Source organism: Gavia stellata, chromosome 4 (assembly GCF_030936135.1).
Source record: "Gavia stellata isolate bGavSte3 chromosome 4, bGavSte3.hap2, whole genome shotgun sequence".
Lineage (NCBI taxonomy): Eukaryota > Metazoa > Chordata > Aves > Gaviiformes > Gaviidae > Gavia > Gavia stellata.
In genome coordinates, this window is record NC_082597.1 from 77,232,175 (window position 1) to 77,253,037 (window position 20,863).

A 20,863-nucleotide genomic window follows, 5' to 3' on the forward strand; every position below is an offset into this window, starting at 1 on the left:
TTTCACATTCTAATTTTCAACTAAATGAGACATCTGTTTCAGAAAAGGAAAATTTGCTATGGTTGTCATAGCAACTATCATTCTGTAAGAAAATTATTCCAATGGTTACTTTAGAACAGAAAGACAGAAATTCAGTACATAAAGCAACATCCGATTGCTAGCACAAATTCTGATAATTCAGCCCTTTTTGTATGGTAGATTATTTGACCTGCAAAACTTGTTCATATGTTTTTAACATAAGGTTAATTGTGCTGTAAACAAATTCACTTCCAATATATTTTCCCCCTAGAGTCTTATATGTAGACAATCATTATTCTTACCATAATAATAATACCGTTGAATTTCAGTAGTATGTGGAGAGACTCAAACTGTTCGCTTTAAGAAGATAAGACTTAAATCAAAGTACATTTCTACACATGAGCGCTTCACTTCAGAGGTGAAATACATTCATGATGTATGTCTTTAATTGCCAAATAAATTTTTCTTGGGTTTTTTTTTGAGAACAGCAGATTTTTCTCTTCTAGAACATACATGACAGTATTTTCTTTGTAAAACCATAAAATATTATTGAAAAGTAATTTACAAAAAAAATTTACACTTTTCCTGAGCAAGCAGTAACTGGGGATCCAGAAATTTGGTGCTTGATATGAAGACTTTAACTTTGCTTTCAGGTTCCATTGTAAATGGAAATTTTAGTCAAAGTTGTCTTTGCATGATATCCATGTTACAGACTTGATAGTGGGTATTAGAGAAGGGTTTTTTTTCCCTACTTGGGAACTTTGATGGCTGTTTTGCAATAAATTTTCAGAAGAAGGGACTTGGGGATTTATAAAATCCCTGTGTGCTTATAAAGACGGTTTTGCTTTGGGGGTGGGGGCACTGAAGTGTATGATTTGTCTTTCTTCTCTCAGATGTAAAGCACACCAACATCCTCCGCGGAATCCTTTCTTGGACTTCAGATTTTTTTTTGCCAGAAATATTCCAGACATTTCTTTCGATCTCGGGATTGTCACAAAAGACAGCATAATGGCAAATCACACAAGTTGTAACATCTCCCCTTCACAAAAGAACAGCTCCAGCATGCATAACTTACCAGCCCTGCGCTCAGGCAGCTATGCGCTGCAGTCACCACAAAGGGAGGGAGGGAGGGAGGGAGGGACGGGGAAAGTGCTTCTTGTCTTAATACGCAGATCATGCCTATTCATAAGGGGAAACGGGCTTTTTAAGAAGTGGCCACTTACAGGCTAGCCCTCGTAGAGGCAGGCAGAGACTCTCACAGCTGCATATGTCATCCGTGGTCATTTGGATTTCAGCAGGATTAAGCTGACTTCTGGCGAGACCTGTGACAGTCACGATTATTTCTCTTTATAAATGCTTCCTTGTATCCTTAAAATAATTATTCCATACATTTTTGACCTTTTCTTCTTGGACAAATACTGATCTTGCCCCTCGGTTTCTTTCTCGGGGCACGGAGTGACCGTGGCCCATTCTGCTGTGTCTGGCACACCTGCAGGGTGCAGGATGGCTCCTTGCCTCGCTTCCCACCAGGAACATGGGGACAATCCTGTCCATGCCCAGCAGCACCGGGGCGAGCGACGGGTGGCAGCAGGGGCCTGTATTCACTGTATCTGTTGGTGTCTTTAAAAGCGTGGTTTACTATGTCTACACTTCATTTGCCTCCTAGTTGCCCTTGCAAATATTTTTGTTGGGGAGATTTTGTTCCTGGAAAACTTGCTCTGGGCCTAAAGACAATTTGCCCAACAGTTGAATATTTTCATCTTGGTGAAGAAGGATACTTGGCATGTAAGGTGTGGAACGTAATCCCAAGGCAGGGTTGGATGGAGCATTTAGAAAAAGCCTAACCTCTATATTTTTATAAAGCCTCCCACTTCTGTAATATTTGAGCACCTCACAGACTTCAGTTTATTTATTCTCAGGGCATTCCTGTGAGATAAAAATACTCCCATTCTGTCAATGGTGAGCTGAACATAAAGACGGGCTGATCAAACTCCACAGGCTGTGGTTTGGTTCCGCGTGACAGTGTTACACAGGAACGTCTCTGCTAGTTTACCGAAAAATAAGCCAGTAACTAGACCGTGAGTTAACCACCCCAGCGGCAGGAAGGTGAGAAGTCATGTACTTGTGAGCCAAGTGCTGTTCTTCCTGTGAGGAAAGGCTGCTAGGAGATGAACAGGTAACCAGAAAAGCGTGATTTCATATCCCTGATATAGGGATAGGTCTTTTTCTCAGCCAGCTGCCCTGGTCTGAGCAACCTGACTCAGAACCAGGTTTCTACTTCATTGCTACGGCTGTTAGCATCTCTTCTTCACCCACCTTTTTCACCTCCCTCATCACAGCTTCTGGAGGCTGGGTTGTATTTCTGGTCCCAGTGGCAGATGTACAAAGTTTCACCTTTTTTTTTTTTCCCCTGGGACACCTGTTTATCCGGACCCTGGTTATCCAGGGCACTGTGTGAAGAAGAGCTAGGAGATGAGCTCTTAGCTGTAGACACAGAAAGTCCTTCAGTCATCTGTCGAGAAAAGTTGAGGGTTTTTTTACCTGTGGAAGAAAGGCAGGAAACATTCTGCAAAGCCCCCTTCTTCTTTTCCTTGTAGCAGAATTTTCTTTTCTTCCCTCAGGTAAGCCACATCCCTTTATATTTTAGCAAGCTCTATTTTTTAAGCTGTTTTCAATAGACATGTGCTTTACAGCATTTCGAAAGGAAAAGTGGGAAATACATCATCATGAAGATTGCAGACGTGCTAATTTTTGAAATGTTAGTCAAGCATCAGTAATGGAAGAGGGTGAATAATAACTTTATGGGCATTTTCTTTTGTCTTTGCCATACATGATGTAAAGTAAAGTTCAGAGAATTTGTTTGAAAGAATTCTTTCTGTCTTTTGATGCAGTGAGGGAGTGTAAAGCTTTTCTCAACAAAGTAACATCTCAAAGGGAACTCTGGTTGATGTGTACGTATTTATAAACACTAAGGCTGCAATTATCATAAACCTTATTAAATCACAGCAGCCTATTTGTTGTTCTCCAAGTATGGATATGGCCAGAACACATCAGTCAAAAAATTATAAAAAAATTCCAACCTAAAACTAACCCCTCGATTTTATGACCTAGAATTAGAGCATAGTCAGCAAGACATAATTTACCACTGTGATATAATTGCTGTGAAATGTAGTTTTTAATCAATGGGATAGCGAGATACGGATAAATTGTGTTCTGACTGGCAGTGTTACAGTCCCACTGCTCCATGATGAGCTGCTCCATAAATATGTTTTAAAAAATGTAAATGCCCGTCTGATAAGAAATCCTGAATATGGAAAGCCTTAACATAAAAGCAAGTCAACACACCAGAGGACAGAAGAAAATTACATGTAAGAAAAGAAGCAGTATTCTTGTTCTGATGGGATGCTTCCAGTTAGGGAAACAAAACAGCATAGATGATGTCTCCAACTTTGGAGTGGGATCTGTCGTTGTGCCAGGGTCTGTCCTTGCCCAGCTGGTCATAGGCTAAGGGCCAAAAGTGACGGGAGCCAACGTGAAATATATATCCACACCTAGGTATCTGAGACGGGTGTTCTTCTAGATGTGGGAGTCCAGCATGCTAATCCACACACGGAGATCTTGGTATCCAGGTCTTGTAAGAGTTACTTTTCACCTAGTTAGAGAAATACTATGAATGTTTTACTGTATGCTGCCAGCTGAAGGTCGTAAGGACTGCACTGATTTGCCACACAAGTTAAATAACACTGGTTGTATGGAAAGAGGGTTTTACTGTGCACACAAAGAAGAAAATGAATGCTATTTGTGTTTCCAAATTCCATGCTAGTAGAGAGTCAAGCTCCGTATTTTAATTAGATAACCAGTACATGGAAGTAGCACTGAAGACATTCTCCTCCTCTCTTGGCAGGCAACCTTGGTTTTATGGCTGGGGCTTTAATCTTCCACGAGGCCAAGCACTATTAGAGAAATGGAACCTTATTCCAGATGGAATAGATATTCTTATAACACATGGACCACCTCTCGGTAAGAAAATACTAGTGCTCTTAGCTGTGTATTTCAGATGATTATACAGTAACTGATGGCTCTCCTTAGACAGTGCAATCCGGACTTATAAAAGTCGAAAGTAACATCTGTACTGATTTCAGCAGCACCAGGACTTCAGCTCAGGTTTATGTTTCGTGGTTACCTATGCTCAATGGTAGGGAATTAAATAATGGCTTAAAAAATAAAGCCTTAACACATAAAGCATTAATAGGCTTTATAAATAAGCCAGGTCTAGTTTTCCTATGCATCCATCCACTCTGCCACTGGTGAAATTAGTAGATTTAAAGCATGGAGCCTGCTTGAAGAGAAATGCAGGATTGGGGTCTTACTTTTTTAGCACTGTCTTTCTCCTTCACTTGCAGTAGCATTCCCCTACCAACAAGTACCCAGAGTCTGTATTGTTCCTCGACGTGCTGACCTGGTGCATCTTCTGCCTTACAAACCCAAGTGCTGCCATTGTTTGCTTGTTCTTTGGACAGCATGGGTGAATTGCTTATCTTTAATACAATCTGGCAACACTAACAGACCAACAAGAGATAGTTTTGCATTTGTGTTTTACAAATATTAATATACATGATATAAAAACCAGGAGAGATTTCTTTTATTCCTAGATAATAGTGAAATTATCTGTGTTACGGAAATAATATAATGGCAGAAACTTGTCCAGATTCACTAAAGGCTTACGGCTTTTAACATGTTTTTCAACGTATTGGACGTATAGCAAGCTATATTTAATGCAACCATGTGTTTAATTCTCGCTAATTTAATAAATGGACACAATCGTGAAGCATGTATTTAAGTGTTCTGCTGAGTCTTACTGCGGAGGAGTGCTTTGTGTGAAATGAAGGCAGTTGGTTTCTTTAAATCTTTAGATTCCCCAATTTCCTGAAGCTAAAACCCTCTTGTCTTCCACCCTTTCTTCTCCTCTTTCAGAGCTTGGAGGAGAAAGTATATAAAGGGTTTGTGTTTTGTTGTTTTCTTTAGAAAGACATATTTGCATTCCACTGCTCATTAATCTTGGGGGAAATGGCTTCTTTGTGAGCATGGTTCCTCACAGTGAGGGCGTGTGTTTTGATACTTCACCTAAGTGGAGTCTCATGCCGTGCCGTAGACTGATTTTAATATGGACCTGTATTGTAAAAGTTGATGGCAGAAATTAATTGTTTAGACCTTGAGATACCAGCTCCAAACGGTTAGTACGGGGGATAATCGCTGTTAGGATCCAAGGCATGATGCTGGGTCTTTGAGACAGTTTTGTTTATAAGTCATATTTAAAACTTTTTCAGAAGTTTTTTCAGCACTTTTAAGGCCATTTTTAAAAACAGCTGATCAGCTGTAAAGAAATCCAACCTTCAGCTGATCCAAAGAATATCCCTGTATCTAGCACTTGAAATCCAGTGTTGGAAGGTGGGAGAGAGAGGTTTGCACCACCCAGCTTCTGTCACCTTCCTAACTGAGCCACCGGGCCCCTCCAGGCAGCCTCTGGGATCAGCAGAGGGAGGAGAACCTCTAGAGAGCACTGCAGAGCTGGCACTCAACAGGCATGCTTTCATAATAAATTTAACAGTAAATGTAATAATTGAGAAGTAGTTTAATAATTGTAGTAATTCTGAGGAAGAGCCGCCCATCTCCACTGACTGTAATGGGATAACGTGTATTCCCCCCATCTCCATGTCTCAGTATTTGTTCGCTTTTTTTTTAATTCTTAAGCTTCAACTGTCCTCCAAGGATTTTCTTTTTTAAAAGTTCCCGTTTCTTTGTCTTTTTCTTATTGATGCATTAATAGATGGCACAGGCACAGAACCCTCTGCCTGAGGGCATCAGCTGTTGGTCTCTGTGACACCCGTGGCAACAAATATATGACACTTCAAAAGAAATGAGCACTCTGCCTAACTTACAGAACCTCCTTATTGTGTATCTCTGTCCACAGACATTTTGGGAGACAGGATCCTCCTTGACCCTCCCAGGCAATTATTTTAACCAGAAAGCTGATTACTGTTGTTCTGATCTTGGACAGCATCACTAGAGCTGTTCCTAATGATCATAAATAGCAATCAGTGCTCTTGCAAATTCCTCTTTTTTCTCCAGCATGGCTGCCTAAATTCTGTCCATCATCCATTTTCTGTGCTGCTTTCTCATTCCCTCACTTCAAAAGAGTGCACATCCTCCTAAACTAATTAATACTACATTATTAGATAGATTTAAAATTGCCTGCATGATCTAGATGCAGAAGCACCATTAGGAGTTAATGGACTTTGTGTTTCTAAGTCAGTTAGGCACGTAAGAAAAATCTGAGTAATTTTTTTTTCTGTTCTAGAGTAGTGCTTTGGGATGAAACCAGGGCAGGGATACACAGGAGGTTTACACAGGATGAGAAAACAAAGGTTAAAACAGCTATTATTGACCATTTTATTAGTAACCTGTTTATTATTAATAAAAACATGCCATATATTTCATAGCTTATGAAATACAGTATTCATGATTATGGGATCAGTGCTAATGCTCATTTCTATATGGGCATATTTTTGTTACTTTTATGTATAGTATAACTTTTAAACTCTTTTCCTGATTCCTAAAGATCTGCATTTATGATTCTTCTATTTCTCTTCAAAAAGTTCACTGTTCTTTTCTTTGTTTGTTTTTAATTTAATTTCACCTTTAAGTCTTCATTTGTAGCTGTCTGCTTGATTGTCTATGACAAAGATTTATACTTTCCTGACAGCTGCAGAAACCTGTTTCAAGTAACCAAACATTAAAAAACCCCTAAGATGAACTCTAATTGTTAGCTAGGTGTAATCAATTATTCTTAGTTTGTGTAGTCAGGTGTACATAATAAGCTGCAAACATATGGGAAAGCTTCAGAAGGGTGATAATGCATGTAAACAAAAACATGTTCAACATAAATAATGCTTAATTTAATGGAGAAGTTAATTTTATGGATTTTTGTTTGTGAAGTTTTTGAAGTGGAAATACTTTTGGCTTTATGTTCACCACAGACATTTTGACAATTAACTGTTTCAAATCATTAAAGTAACAAAACCTATGGTTATAACACGTTTGCTCTGAAAAAAGCATGACTGGATTCCAGAGGAGTTGCTGGCCGCACTTTGACATCTTAAATATGTATTTCCTACAGTGAATTTTGACCTGCGTCGGGTACCAAGAGCGGCTGGTAAAATCAATGACCAGAACTGAGCATTGCTCTGCTCTGTCTGTAATTCAGCGGGGCTTTCTCTTTGTACATCCCCCCGACAGGAGCCAAGCAGTGTCTTCAGAGGCGTCTGAATGAATTAGGAGTCTATGGCCATTATCAGAACTTCCTCTTTTTGATGCTTCGGATGCCACATTCCCAACTCATCTCTGAAAATTGGACTTCGCTCTCAGAGTAACCATGATACAAGGGCAAATTTTTACTGTTTTCATAAATCCCCACAGTATACTGAGCCCAGTTTTCAAGCGCTGGCATCTAAAGGGGTATTTCTCAATGTGTGAATCTACCCTGAAGCTCTAGCAAATCTGAGAGCTTTTCCAAGAGCTTGAATACCACAGTTCTGGTCTTTTAAGCCAGTTGGTTAGCTGCTATTTAGCCATGCTTGAGTGGACATCAAAAGTAAACATATGAAAACTAGGTCCAGTCTCTGTACCTCTCTGGCTGACTACCGTTTTCTCAAAGGCACAATATATTCACTCTGTTGCAGCCATCTAAGAGATGCAAAGCTATGACAGGCACACAGTGAAAGTACCAGAACAACTAAAGAAAACCAGAATGATTATATCTTTTAGGTTTCCAAATTTGAGCCTGATGAAAATGGCAGAACAGTAGAAAGAAAACAAGATTGGTTATTGCACACCCTCTAATACAACAACATCCTCCTTACACTACTACTTTGAAGAAAACACGAGATTCAGTTGGCAGTAAGCATCCCCCTGCAGTATGTTTTTAGACATATAAGCAAGTTGGTGTACATTTTTGTCTGTATTCATAAAAAATGCATTTTTATACAAATTTCATGCAAGTAAATATAGCACTTACTTAAAAATATCTACTGTGGGCTGAGTTTCTCTTCCTATCTGAGGACCATAGATTTCGGCTAGTGGGGCTTGCTGGGTCATGAAGTGCTTAAACCAGTTTTACTTGAGGATGTTGTTTTTAGGCATGCTGTGGGTTCCTCACCTGAGTTCCACTACTGTAAGATTCAATGCAATAACAATATAGTTTTATTATTAGCAACACAGATTCCATTGCATCAGATAAAGTGTGCAATTTTAAAAAATAGATCCCAGGACTAGAATGAAATGTTGATTTAGATTCTTTGGACATAGTGCTCTTTACACCTCTCTCTCTTAAAGGAAGAAGAACAGATGAAGCATTGAGTTTTCCCATTAACAGCAGTGCAAAAATGTTTTAATTGCAGTGATTTTTTTTTCCTTGGACAAACAACTGGCAAGAGTTATCATAGTCCTTTTTCTTTGGATGAGCTTTTATTGTTTTTCTCAAGTATTTTTTCCTTCCTTCCTCTTCTACTTACCAAGGCAAACACTGTTTTTTCCATGTCAATTCTTCTATGGCTGCTTATGAAAAGCCACGAGACATGAAATCTCAGAAATAACTGTATAGCAGTACAGCTTTGCAGATAACCTGTCTTCTTTTAAAGGTTTCCTTTCTTTTCCAAAGGTTTTCTAGACTGGGTTCCTAAGAAAATGCAGCGGGTAGGATGTGTTGAGCTGCTGAACACAGTCCAGAGACGAATACAGCCAAGGCTTCATGTTTTTGGACATATCCATGAAGGTCAGAACACATTTCTTTCTATATATATTTAAAAACCACAAACACAGAAGTTGTCTGGTTTAACTAGCATTTTCAAACTTGAATGTCTGAAATGAAGCACTTATGGAATTCAGATACTTATTCAGCCACGTATATAGAGATGAAAATGGCTGATAACTCACGTTTTAATATTTGTACTTCAGCTTCTCTTTCAGTTTCTACATCTATAAAACACGGTGATGCCTCCTTCACAGAGAGGATTACTGTGAATTTTAAAATAAGAACATGAGTCCAGTAGTTACAGAAAGTAACTAAATATTAGGATTGATGGATTGTATTTTCCTCTGCTGAATCTTTGTGACTTAAGATAATTCAATAGGACAAGAGGAAATGGCCGCAAGTTGCAAGACTGGGTATTAGGAAAAACTTCACTGAAAGGATTGTCAGACATTAGAACAGGCTGCCCAGGAAGGTGGTTGAGTCACCATCCCTGGAGGTATTTAAAAGACGTGTGGATAAGGCGCTTAGGGACATGGTTTAGTGGTGGACTTAGCATGGTTAGGTTTATGGTTGGACTTGGTGATCTTAAATTTTCCAACCTAAATGATTCTATGATTTTATGTAAGCTCTTTGCGTCTCAGTTTCTGTGTTTGTAAAATGGGTAAGAATGCTTTGGGCGTTGCTTCTAAGGCTTAATCTTCAAGATTGTACAATAAAGGTTCTCTCCCCATCATTGCATATATGAAGTTAAAATCAAGAGGGATGTCACGACTGACTTGTGTGGAAGTTCAAGATACTTATTCATGTATTTATTTGCTTTGGCAAGGGAAAAATTTTGTACCCAGACAAAACAAAGCGATTCTTTTGACTATTTGATTTTTAACTGGAAAAACATTAGTTCCTTTCACATAAATCAGTAAATGGTGACAAATACGCTCCACTGAACTCAGTGACAGTAGGATTTCATCTCCAGGCAAAGGGAAAGGTAGATGCTGTCTGCTATAGAGAAGTCTCTCCTGTTCACATATGGCAGCAAGACTTCAAGCAGTGCCCCTACCAAAAGAAACCACTGGGCTGTGCCGAAATGTACCATTGGCATGTAAGCGTGTATTATCAGCTGCTTAGTTCTTGGCAATGTTAACTTACTGGCAGGAAAAAGTGCTCCACAACGGCCAGTTTTCTGCTTCTGGGACTGCTCCAGCCTTCGAAGGGTATCTGTGGGTCTCACCAGTGTAGAAATGAACAAATGGAAAAACTGGAGTAGCTGGCACTCAGATATTTCTGTTTTGGTGAAGAATTATTACCCTTCCCAAGAAATCCCACTCTGACTTGCTGCTGGGCGCTTTCACCATGCTAGGTTAGGAGTGACATTGGTGAGAGGGGTGCTGGTGTAAAATCGATGGAGAAGACATTCAGATCATTATTTTACATCTCAGGGATTAAGTCCAATCTCCTCATGCGGCTCATCTGCATTGACCTGTTAATGCCTAGTTAATGTCCAAGGTGCTACTACATCACAGAGTAAACAAACAACTCATAGACAGCATTTTTTCCTAACCCTTTGCTATTATAGCAGTCTTTAAGATTCCATACAAGAGAGCTGGTGAATACAGTTCAAACTCACTGTCTTTTCAGAAATCATAAGCCAAGTGGGTTGTGGGGGATACAAGCAAACACTTAGCAAGCCGTGAACCTTCAGGCAGGTAAAAAAAATCACATCTGCTAAGACCAAGCCCAACTTTGGCTCCCAAGGGAAAAGAATGGCACCTCCACAGAATGGTAAATCTTGTGAATTCATACAGTTGGCACAGTAGGTATCAGAACACAGAAACAAGGTACTCTTCTTGTTAACTATCATAATTTAGAGAAAACAAATGGGGAACTGCATAGCCTGTTTTGCAGTGGGATGCTAAATCTCTGCAGAGGAGAATTCCCATTGCAGACAGCCTGTGCAAATGAAGCTGCTCTTTGTAGAGAGAATGCATGATTTGAACAGATGAGTTCCTCCCCTGACTGAGCATAGCTACATCTGCAGCAGTCATTTACTGAACATCCGGGAGGAAGAGATGCTTAGAAGAGATGTTTCTTCCCTATTCCCCCTCTGCACTGCTGTCTCTGCCAAAAAATACCTCTACACATGGGCTTGCTGCTGATCGACCCATGGAAGTGACAAGCAGCATGGCAGGGACTCCAGCTAAAATCCTGATTTGCCCATTACAGCCAGTACTTGGCTGAGGTCGTGGCCCAGAAAACTCTGTTGGCAGTAGGGTAGGAGTGAAAACTGTAGCATTAGGCATCTTCCAGCAAAAAGAGCGTATTAGCAAGCTGATTCTGTTCTCTCCAAACGTGTAGCTGAGGAGACAGAAAGTCCCAGCAGCAATGCTTACTGTCCTCTGTGCAGTTTGTGTTTTACACAGAACAATTGTTCTGTGGCAAACAGCAAATGATTTAAAGAAATGTCTGTGACAGGAACCTGACAGAGTTTTCTTCCCTCCCTAGTCCCTAATTATAGTGTGGTTTTTCCATGGGGAGTCCAGGAGGCCCTGCATTATTCAGGGTATTTTAAGGAACAAAAAAGAAAGGAATTTAGCTACTGTTTCTTTGTTTGTAAATTATGCAACTATCAATGCTTCTGTAAGACATGAAATTGCACTCAGAAAAATTGTGGGATCCTAGGTCTCTAGCATTTGAATAGCTGGAATTCAGTGTATGTAGCAACGAATAGGTTTCGCTATTAAATTCATTAATGGTGAGATTGAATCTTAGTACAAATGCTTTCTACTGGGTGATTTCCCCCAAATCATATGTTTCTGGTTGTGAATGCATTTCTTCATATTGATCATAATATTTCAATGCAAGTTTCCATCATTAAGCTTTTAGTTTTAGTGTAATCAAGCTTATTTTTTTCCTAGTCATTCATGAAAAGATTTTTGACAATGGAGAGTGTGTCTACTTTTTCATAACACTAGGGCAGTTAGAGGGCTTCTTCACTCTCTGAAACAGCATTTCACTGTATTTCTAGAGGCATTAAAGCAGGAAGTTTGATTTTATGCAGATTTACTTCTGGAATTGTTTGGCTTGGGTGTCTAGTCAGACATGAGATGTAGTTAAAGCTTTTTTGCCACTGGTGAGTCATACAGAAGGGTGTTTTCTTCCATGGAAATACTGCGGTGTCTTAGGGTGTGAATTCACCTTGTCTGTCAGGGAATGCATTAATAAAGCCATTTCTTCTCTGCCTGGCCAGGCATTTTAGTGTCTTTCCCTCAAATTTGATTGAAATTGGTCAACATGTTCAAACACATGGGAAGAAGAGGTTCCTATTAGACAAATCCCGCCCACGTGCAAATGCACACATACTCCCCGTAGTCAGGCAATGCTTTTTCTTCATTGGGTGCTTAAAAGATATACAACCCAGGACAAAAAAAGAGGTGGAAAGATGAAAATTGCCTAAAGTTTGCTGCACTGATGACTGCAAACCTAAATGATCAGAAGTATGGTTTTTTCAATGCTGTAATTGCCTAAGCTCTGTCTTCTCATCCTTTCCAAAACTGAGAAGGTTTTAAGAAAAAAGCTTTGCAGAGAAAAATGTCTGTCTTTCCAAGGAGGTTTGGCTAGCTGGCTGCCAGAGATTATAGCCACTAGCTAGTAAATAAGGGTCCATTTTGCTTTTCTTAGACAATTGAAAAGATGACAAAAAGTTCTGCTGTAGGACAAAGATGGTATTAATTCAGGAGACCTTTAAGTTTTGCACGAAAGGAATTTTTAAATTCCTTCTGCATAATAAATGTGGCACTTATCGTTGTGTGATAAAGGTGAATGATTAAAAAAAAAAGACAATAATAATGAATAATGAGAGTAACCAGTTTTTCTTTCTTCGTAGGTTATGGTGTCATGGCTGATGGAACGACTACCTATGTGAATGCATCTGTGTGCACTGTGAATTACCAGCCACTTAATCCACCTATAGTTATTGACTTACCTACTCCAAGGAACACATGATTATAATGAGGATTTAAAGTTGTGCCCAACATATTAGCAACTTTATATTGCTGTCTGAGAATCCCAATAGGGAACCATTCAACAAAAAAGCAAAAACCTTCTTCTTTTTTCCCTGCTAGCTCTTCACAGATAAATTTTGAGTGACAAAAGTGGATGAGGAACAAAGACATTTTGGTGCCAGAAACAGATTAAAGACTTCAACATTTCACCATTAAAATATTTGTGAACACAGAAAAGTGAATGCATTCCACATATATATATATACATATACATATATATATCTCTCAAGTAGGGACTTTTGTATATACCGTACATTATATTGAACTTCTTATTAAAAGAACAATGTCTTTCAAAGGAGTGTTTCTTTAAGAAAGTTTGCAGTTTAAACTTAAGTGTTTAGACTAGGATTTCCTCATTTCAGATGTTTCCCAGTGAGCTCTTGGTAAAAGAAAAATGATGGTAAAGATGTTTTCCCTTAATTAACATGGCAAATATAAAAGACGGTGCATGAATGACCAGTCACAGGAGGAAAGCTATTACTTCAAGTCCTCCAGGTCTAAGTCTTTGCATCTATTCAAAACCAATGCAATAGAGGCCCTAATTCACTGTACTGAAATGAAGTTTTACTACATCTGGCATTACAGATGGTAAGGGAAATGGTGCATATTGCCAGCATGCTGTAAACGACTCAACATTCAAGAAGGGAGACTGTGTTAAGTGCAGTATAAACTCAGGAATTTGTAACCTGGCCTCGCCTGTGAAAAAAAGGATGACATTTCCCTTAAAAAAAAAAAAGAAGAAAAAATATAACTGTTTTCATATGGTAAGGCGATATGTGATTGTATGTAAAAAGCAAAAAAAAACCCACAAAAACCCCACCCAATGTTCAGTAGTGGTATTTTAAATAAAACCCACTGGAACTATTTGTTTAGAACCTGTTAATGGGACATGCAGCCAATGATGAGATCACTGGTTTGAATTTGGCCCAAGTCAGAAGTGATTAAATGTCATTGTGATAATTTTGTCCTTGGGGAACGCTATGAATGTCAAGGGGAAGGGGTCGTTGTCCCAAGGTGGAGTTTGGGCATTCACTTTTGGGTAGCTATGTAGTAGCGTAAGTGCGATGAGTGACGAGTACACGCCAATGAGTACAGAGCAGGGTCACCTCAAAAAACCTGTCCTCGTTGTTTGCCCGTTCATGGACACTGCTGTGAGAGGCCCAAGACAAATCCATCAACCGAGTTGAAATCCATCTGTCGTGTTGCATGTGACGCCAGGCAAAGCAGGGGACGTGTCAGGAGCTGGTTGGGATGGCCAACGCTAGTACTACCCATGCAGCTTTCCTGCAGGTTCACAGGTGTTGGAAGCTGCTGGGATTTCCGTCCCGTCCTAGGCAGAAGCTTGAGAATTGATTACAAACCCACCAAAAAAAAAGTGCTTCAAACGTGCCCTACAAGAAAAGGGTTTCTGCCTTGAACTAATAAACTTCTCCATGCTCAAAGAGCAGCCTTTTTGCCTTGATGGAGATAATGTAACTGCTGTATTCTGAACGTGGAGATCCTGAATTTGGGGCTGATGGCATCTAGACATTAATGTTGTTCGCACACATTGGGCAGATCATCGCACTACCCATACAGGGTTGTGAGCAGGTCTGTGCATAGCCCACATCTGCACATACGCAGTGGATAATTGTGTATGTTACTTTTTGCCTGATACATGGATGTAAATGTGAGCTTCACGTAGCGGCTGCATGTACATTATATGCATACACAATTTAAAATACCTGTGTCGCAAAACCAGGCTGTGTCAGCCTCAGCCTCAACTCTAAGCGAGGTAGGCAGAAACATTGCATTTCACTGGCTTCCCACGGGCAGCAGCTCTTCCAACTGCTGCTGGGAGCAGTGATATTCGAGTCCAGTCACTAACTTGTGCTGGGGACCCACCAGAAACCACCAGACCACCAGAAAACATGACAAGTCACGGCTGTGTCATTTCTTGTAAGCTGTTGGGTGACTTGAGTCTAAACTAATGTGCTGCTTTTTCCTGAAATGAAACCCAGAACAATTGTCAGTGTCCTGCAACTGTTTTTTGGGTGAGTAGTTGGCAAGCTCATGAGCATTCTGCCATGCATTCAGATGGGGCCAGAAATTGCAGTATCAGCTCCTAAATCAGCAAGTACTGAAATTCGTAGTTGAATATGAACTCCCGCCATCACTGGGAAGATGAGCAATAGAGTGTCGTTAGAATAAAAGTGTCGTAGCTAGTCACAATTCAAGTGGTTTGAAACAAATGGGGCAGGAAATTGGCTGTATGTTAAAGAAGTCCAAAATGTTTACATTCACTCATGGCACTGAAGAGACTAAAATATTAAAGTGGGGGGAAGAGGTCCTTTTATTAGCCTCAACAAAATTTCTATGTCGACCATAAACTATTCTCTTAAAAATAATTTTTCCTAAGGTATCTTCAAAATACTGTGTATTTTTATGTGAAAAGGATACGAAAGCAGCTGTTACTTCAAAATATCATTTAAAGTACTTGAGGTATGAAAGCCTAAAGGTTATTTAATCATTTTGGCATAACTTGATTGTTGTTGTAATTTTTGGTCAAGCATGTTAGACAAATAAAGTCTTAAAAAAAAAACAACAAAAAATTAAGGCCTCTTTATATCCACCTCATGCATTCAGCTCCGTGTGGGAAAGGCTGCCTGTCTTCTCCAGGTGTAGGAGCCAGCCTGTGGGACATGGAAGTTGTTACCGTGACGGGCTGCGGATCGGCTGGGGGGGCAGCTGGCAGAGGCGCGGGGGGCGATGGGCAGAAGGTGCCCTGCTCCCTCTGCTAGCTTCAGGCCGCCACATCTCCTGCAGAAGGTAGCAAGCTGGAAGTTGAGGTTGCAGAGGGGAAAACGGCAACCACTTCCTCTAACTGATGGGTTTTGGTGGGGGAATACGCCAGATGTGCCTGCGAGGCAGGGAAAAGCTAACGTGAGCGAGTGCTGCAACGGAGCTGTGAAGCAGTTGGGAACTGGGACGCCATCCTCTGGGAATGGGCAGCAGTCGGGGGAAGGATGGTTCGTGCTCTGAGTTGAGTGTAAGGACACGAACTTCACAGAGAGGGAGATGAAGGTGAGGTGACTCTTATTTTTATTTTAACTTTGTGGCCACAGTCAAGGCCTGGGCTTCTTGCCTCAAATCTGATCTAACTCAGATTAGGGAGGCCACAAAAAGGAAGGTTTCCACAAATGCGGTTTTGCAATTGTCGGCTCTGTTTAAATTCACGGATGCTCTCTCAAGTCATTTCCCGCCCCACCTCCCCACTGCTGACCTTCACTGATATTTATCCAGGTAGCATCGCTCCCGAAGGTGTACTGATGTGTATCACTAATACGTGCGTTCCCATCACCAGGCAGAACTGTTACCGAGATTAATTTCAGTTCATTTCGATGACGAATAGGGGAGATATCCCTGCATGTCAATGAAAAAAAAGACAAGATTTTACTTCCCTCAGTCACATATGGCTGAGGATGTGAGATGTTCCTTGGCTACAAGGAACGAGCGAGCTGGGACTCGGTACTCGCCTGAGCAGCTGCCTTTTCCCAGGCAGCCCCCACCCACCGCAGCTGCACCCCGGCCTGCGGAACGGGGTTTAGGCTTTCAGACTATGCTATTTGGTAGCCCCTGAAGCCGGAGACCCCAAAACTACGACAGTCTTCAAGGAGGTCGCTGCAGGGAGCGAGGCTGGTGGCAGCAGCATGCCCTGCCGGGTGCTCCGCCAGCGAGGTGGCTGTGGGGAGGGAAGGTGAAAGTCCCCATCTCGGGGCGATGCACAGGGACAGAGCGGGTGGGAAGGTGCTCGGGCCATGCTGCGGGAGGGAGCCAGAGGGGATCAGGAGAAGCAGTTCGTCTTCTTCAGTCGCTGATTGGCACCAATAGTTGATGTAAATGCTTCAGAGGAAGGAGGAATAAGACATTCCCTGAAAGGCAATTTTTGGACTAATCTGCCCATGGGGATCTTTGCCCCCCTCCCATTTATTCTTGCTTGTATGAGAATTTCTCTCTTAAAACCCCATATTATTGCTCACTGCTAATGTAACTCACATATAGCAAATATAACCGCAAATGTTCTTTTCTTTCAGGTACATTCCTGCCCCTTTCTTGAAAGTCTCTCTGCATCTGCGGTTTTAGCGATATTTTGGAACAGTGAGCTCCCCGGGTGATTGTGCACAGTGCATTAGAACAACAGCATTTCGCTTATCCTTGTACGTGTGCTGCCGTTCGGGTTTATTGACTGTCCCTTTGTTCTCTTTTTATGCAAAAAGTATAAATAGGAGTACTTATATGTACCTTCCTTGTGCCATTTGTTATTTTGTATACTGCCATTATGTTGCTTTTTACTCACTTTGTCTAGAAATTAAAATAATTTAAATTCTAGCTAGACACTACTTCTAACCCTCTTAGTCTTCCATCTCAGAAACACTCCCCTCCTCTCTTTTTAATGTGTCCTTTAGGAGTTGGTGAGAGGCAGCGATGCCAGAAGAGGACCTCCTCTTCCTTCCTGTCTGAGCATTTGGACACAGTTCCCTGCGACTCTCTCTCCTGATCTTTATCCAATTCTGTTCTTCGTTTGTTTAGGATTTTGGGGGTAATAACGTATATATGCAGCCCTCGGAGGAGGACTATGGTGAGCTGCCCATGGCTCTAGCTGGGTTTTCTCTTTGAGAGGTGACAGCTGATCTGGACTTCCCTGGTTTTCACAACCATCACCCCCTTCCTCCCAGGGAGCCCTGCCCAGGCTGCATCCATGGGGGAAGAATCCTTTTCCCCCGCTCTGGCCTGTTCCCCCGGCTTTGGTGGTGCTCTTGGCAATCCTTGTCACCCCCAATCAGGTTGTGCTGTCGGGGGCACCTCGTCTGCCATGTGTGGTGAGCAGCCCCAGAGCTGGGGGTGCTGCTGGGTGGGGTATGGAGCCATGTGGCATTTGCCTGGTCCTCATCCTGCTTTTGGGGCTTTTGTTTCTTGGCTAGTGCCTAACCCACGACCCTTCTTTGCCTCTCCAGAATAGCTCTCTCACAAAGGTCTTTATCAAAACCTTTGCAAGTGTCCACACCAATTATATCGGAGTATCTTTTCTTGCCAGGACTTTGATGTACAAAAAGATTTCAAACAGATTAAAGGAACAGGCTTTTCTCTTCCACAAACCGGTCGGCTTTGTTTCCCCCCCGCCCAGTGAAGTGTATTGCCCCTCTAGAGCACGATGGGCTAAAACCGAGCAGAGTAATTAATCTCGTTACCTGCCACCAGGCCAGCGCACAACATGCACTCGGAATCTTGCCGTTTGCTCCGACTCAGTGCAATCCGGGCCTGATTAGCAGACAAATCACTTCCCGCCACCGGAGAAGAGAGCTGGAGCGAACCCAGTAGTGTGGCTGCTTCTTCCGTGGTTTTGCCCGGGGAGCACCGCTGCACGGTGAGGTTGTGCTGCCGGCTCGCAGCAAGCCTCAGGGGAGCGGGGGGACAGCCATAGGCAACAACGACCCAGACGGGTTTCCCTTTTCGCTTATTCTCATTACACTTTTCTTTTAATGCTTTCTGCTTTCTGGATGGGATGAGCAGCTTGGGGAGGGCCAGATGGGAAAATGCTGGATGCTATAAACATGCTGCAATGGCTTACGGTAGCGTTAAACTGCAAAATCAGGGTAAGGAAAATGCTCTGCCCCACCAGCTGAGCCACCCAATACCCAGGAAAGGCAGGGCAGAGTCGAAGGTGACATTGAAGTGCCCTCCCACCAGCTCAGCCCCAACTCCCCCTTTCCCACCACCATTGGAGCCAGGGCGCGGGCTCACTGCCGGTCCGGGCTGGACGCGGGGCTGGTCCCACTCCCTGATGAGTGCAGATAGGGAATATAAGAGGCTCTTGGGGTTGGTGGTACGACCCTTTCCACAGAGGCCTCCGGAGCGGTGGGAAGGAGTCACAGAGGGTCCTGGGGTACCTTCCCCCAACAAGTGCCCCCTTGTTTGTGGGGGAACAGCTGGGGACACCGCAGCGTGTGCCCCGGCAGGGACTCTTCTTGCAGGTGCATGGGGACCGAAGCCAATGGCGTGGGATAGGTGACTCCGTCTGCACCTCTGCACGGCGCAGAGCTAGGTGGCCCCAGTGACGTGTGCTGTGGATTTCGGAGAGAGGCTTGCCCCTGTCCTTTTGGGTTTCCATTTCAGCCTGCCCCTCCACCGAGACACAAGGGACGTGAAGAAGCGATGGTCGGGTTCCCAGCTGCACGGTGCTGCGCCTCGCCTCCATCGTGCTGACGGAGGGCTTTGTGCAGGCAGAAATACTCTCATCTGCGTGGTGTAATAACCCACCCTGGCAGGCTGCTGCTGCTGCTGCAGTGGGAAATTCCATAGCCTCCTCCAAACTTTACCTCCCACCATAATCGCCTGGGCCAAATTTTCTAGAAATAATGAAGTTATGCAGGATAAAGCAATTTAAGTGGAGTGGGCAATTAAACCCGTATTTATATTTCTTCTACTGTTTTATAAGGCTGTTGCACAGTACAGCCATTCTGATTGCATCTGTTACCTGCTATTTTAAAATGAAGGGAGAGCTGCTTCACACAGACGTGTGTCGGCTGCCGATTACCTTTCCTTTGTCACTGACTCCTCCGCTTCCTACAGTCGGTCCTGTCAGTCCCTGCCACTTCATGCCACTCGTGGTGGGGCTCCCAGAGCAGCTTCTTGCCATGGGCACCCCCACTCTGGATACCTCTATGGTCTCCCCAGGGATGATGTGTGAGCCTTAACCCATCCTGGTCTTGGTTTTGAGCCCACAGACAAATCCCACTGCCTTCCCCAGCAGCGCCAGTTCCAAGGACCTGCAACAAGCCGAGAGCGGTGTAGGACATGGGGGCAGGTCCTTCTGCTTGGGGTGAGCCTAGGGACATCTCCCAGCATCACCCTGAGTCTCTCCAGGTGAGTGGGTACCCCGCTACGGGGCGGGTTCACTCTGTGGCAAGGGAAGAGCCCTGCTCCGTTGGGTACAAATGCCAACACCAGACAGAGCAAAGGCGGCTCCTCACCAGGGCAGCCAAGCTGAAGCACAGCAGAGCAGGGCAGGCTTCCAGAGATGTGTGCCCAGCAGGGTTCCCCAGCCTCCCGGCACTGGGATCCCGTCCGATTGGGAAAGTGCAAAGGTTTGGCACCACCGTAATCTCATGGTCTGCCCGTGACACTCTGATGGGGATTTCCACCCCTCATTCACGTGCCATGCAGCACCTCTGCCCTAGCTTGCAGTCCTCTGTAGCCACGTACACAGGAAAAACAAAGCCGCTGTGAAGCTACCAAGGAGTCAAGTGAAGTAACTGCTTCGAACATGCCGCCCCATCGTTTCAGCCGATGCCCTCTGGGTTTTGTGCTGGGCAAGCTGGAGAGCGATGGTTTACCCACACACATTCAAAAGCACCTTCTTTCCCCACCTGTTATGCTTGTAACACAGTGTGTTCATAATTATGTTTATTGCTTGTTCAGAAAGAAATAATAGCTCCGAAGTGTTACCTATTGGGTTCGTTTCTGCGGCTGCCCATAACAATAATTAATCATACGTACTAACATGCGGTCAAGAGACTTGTCAAAACTGGAGCTCTCGAGCAGTAAACAGAGCTCACGCAATTAGCAGTCCCTGCTCTGAAAACGCTTGGATTGATTCATTGTTCCTCCCAACACCTAAGAAAGTCAGGGAAGTGATAAATCATGAAAATACAGACAAGGCACTCAGCAAACTATGATGAAGACACTTCATCAGCTGCCTTCAGCTCTGTGTCAGTGCGTTGCGCTAGAGTTGACGCTGGCTGAGCGGGGTGCACGGCAGCTGTAACCAGTGAGCGCCCACTAACACTGCACTAAACTTGAAAATACTATGCTCTCTTCTAAGTTAAAAGTAGAGGATTTCTTAATTGCTTTTAATTCACCTGCTACCGAGCATATGCCATCTCTTAAAATAAAGATATATGAATTTTTAGTGCACAGATTTTAATCTAAAGTGTAGGAC

At 42.9% G+C, this 20,863-nt stretch overlaps 1 protein-coding gene across 1 annotated transcript in view; it reads left to right on the forward strand.

Annotated features, from left to right (window-relative positions):
* The window catches only part of MPPED1 (metallophosphoesterase domain containing 1), a 48,258-nt gene extending 35,432 nt beyond the window's left edge, over positions 1-12,826 (forward strand). Inside the window, exons 4-6 of the mRNA XM_009818161.2 lie at positions 3,923-4,038; positions 8,735-8,848; positions 12,708-12,826. Of these exons, the coding sequence (XP_009816463.1) occupies positions 3,923-4,038; positions 8,735-8,848; positions 12,708-12,826 (349 nt within the window). The remainder of the gene's footprint in view (positions 1-3,922; positions 4,039-8,734; positions 8,849-12,707) is intronic.
* The last annotated feature ends 8,037 nt before the right edge of the window (positions 12,827-20,863 follow it).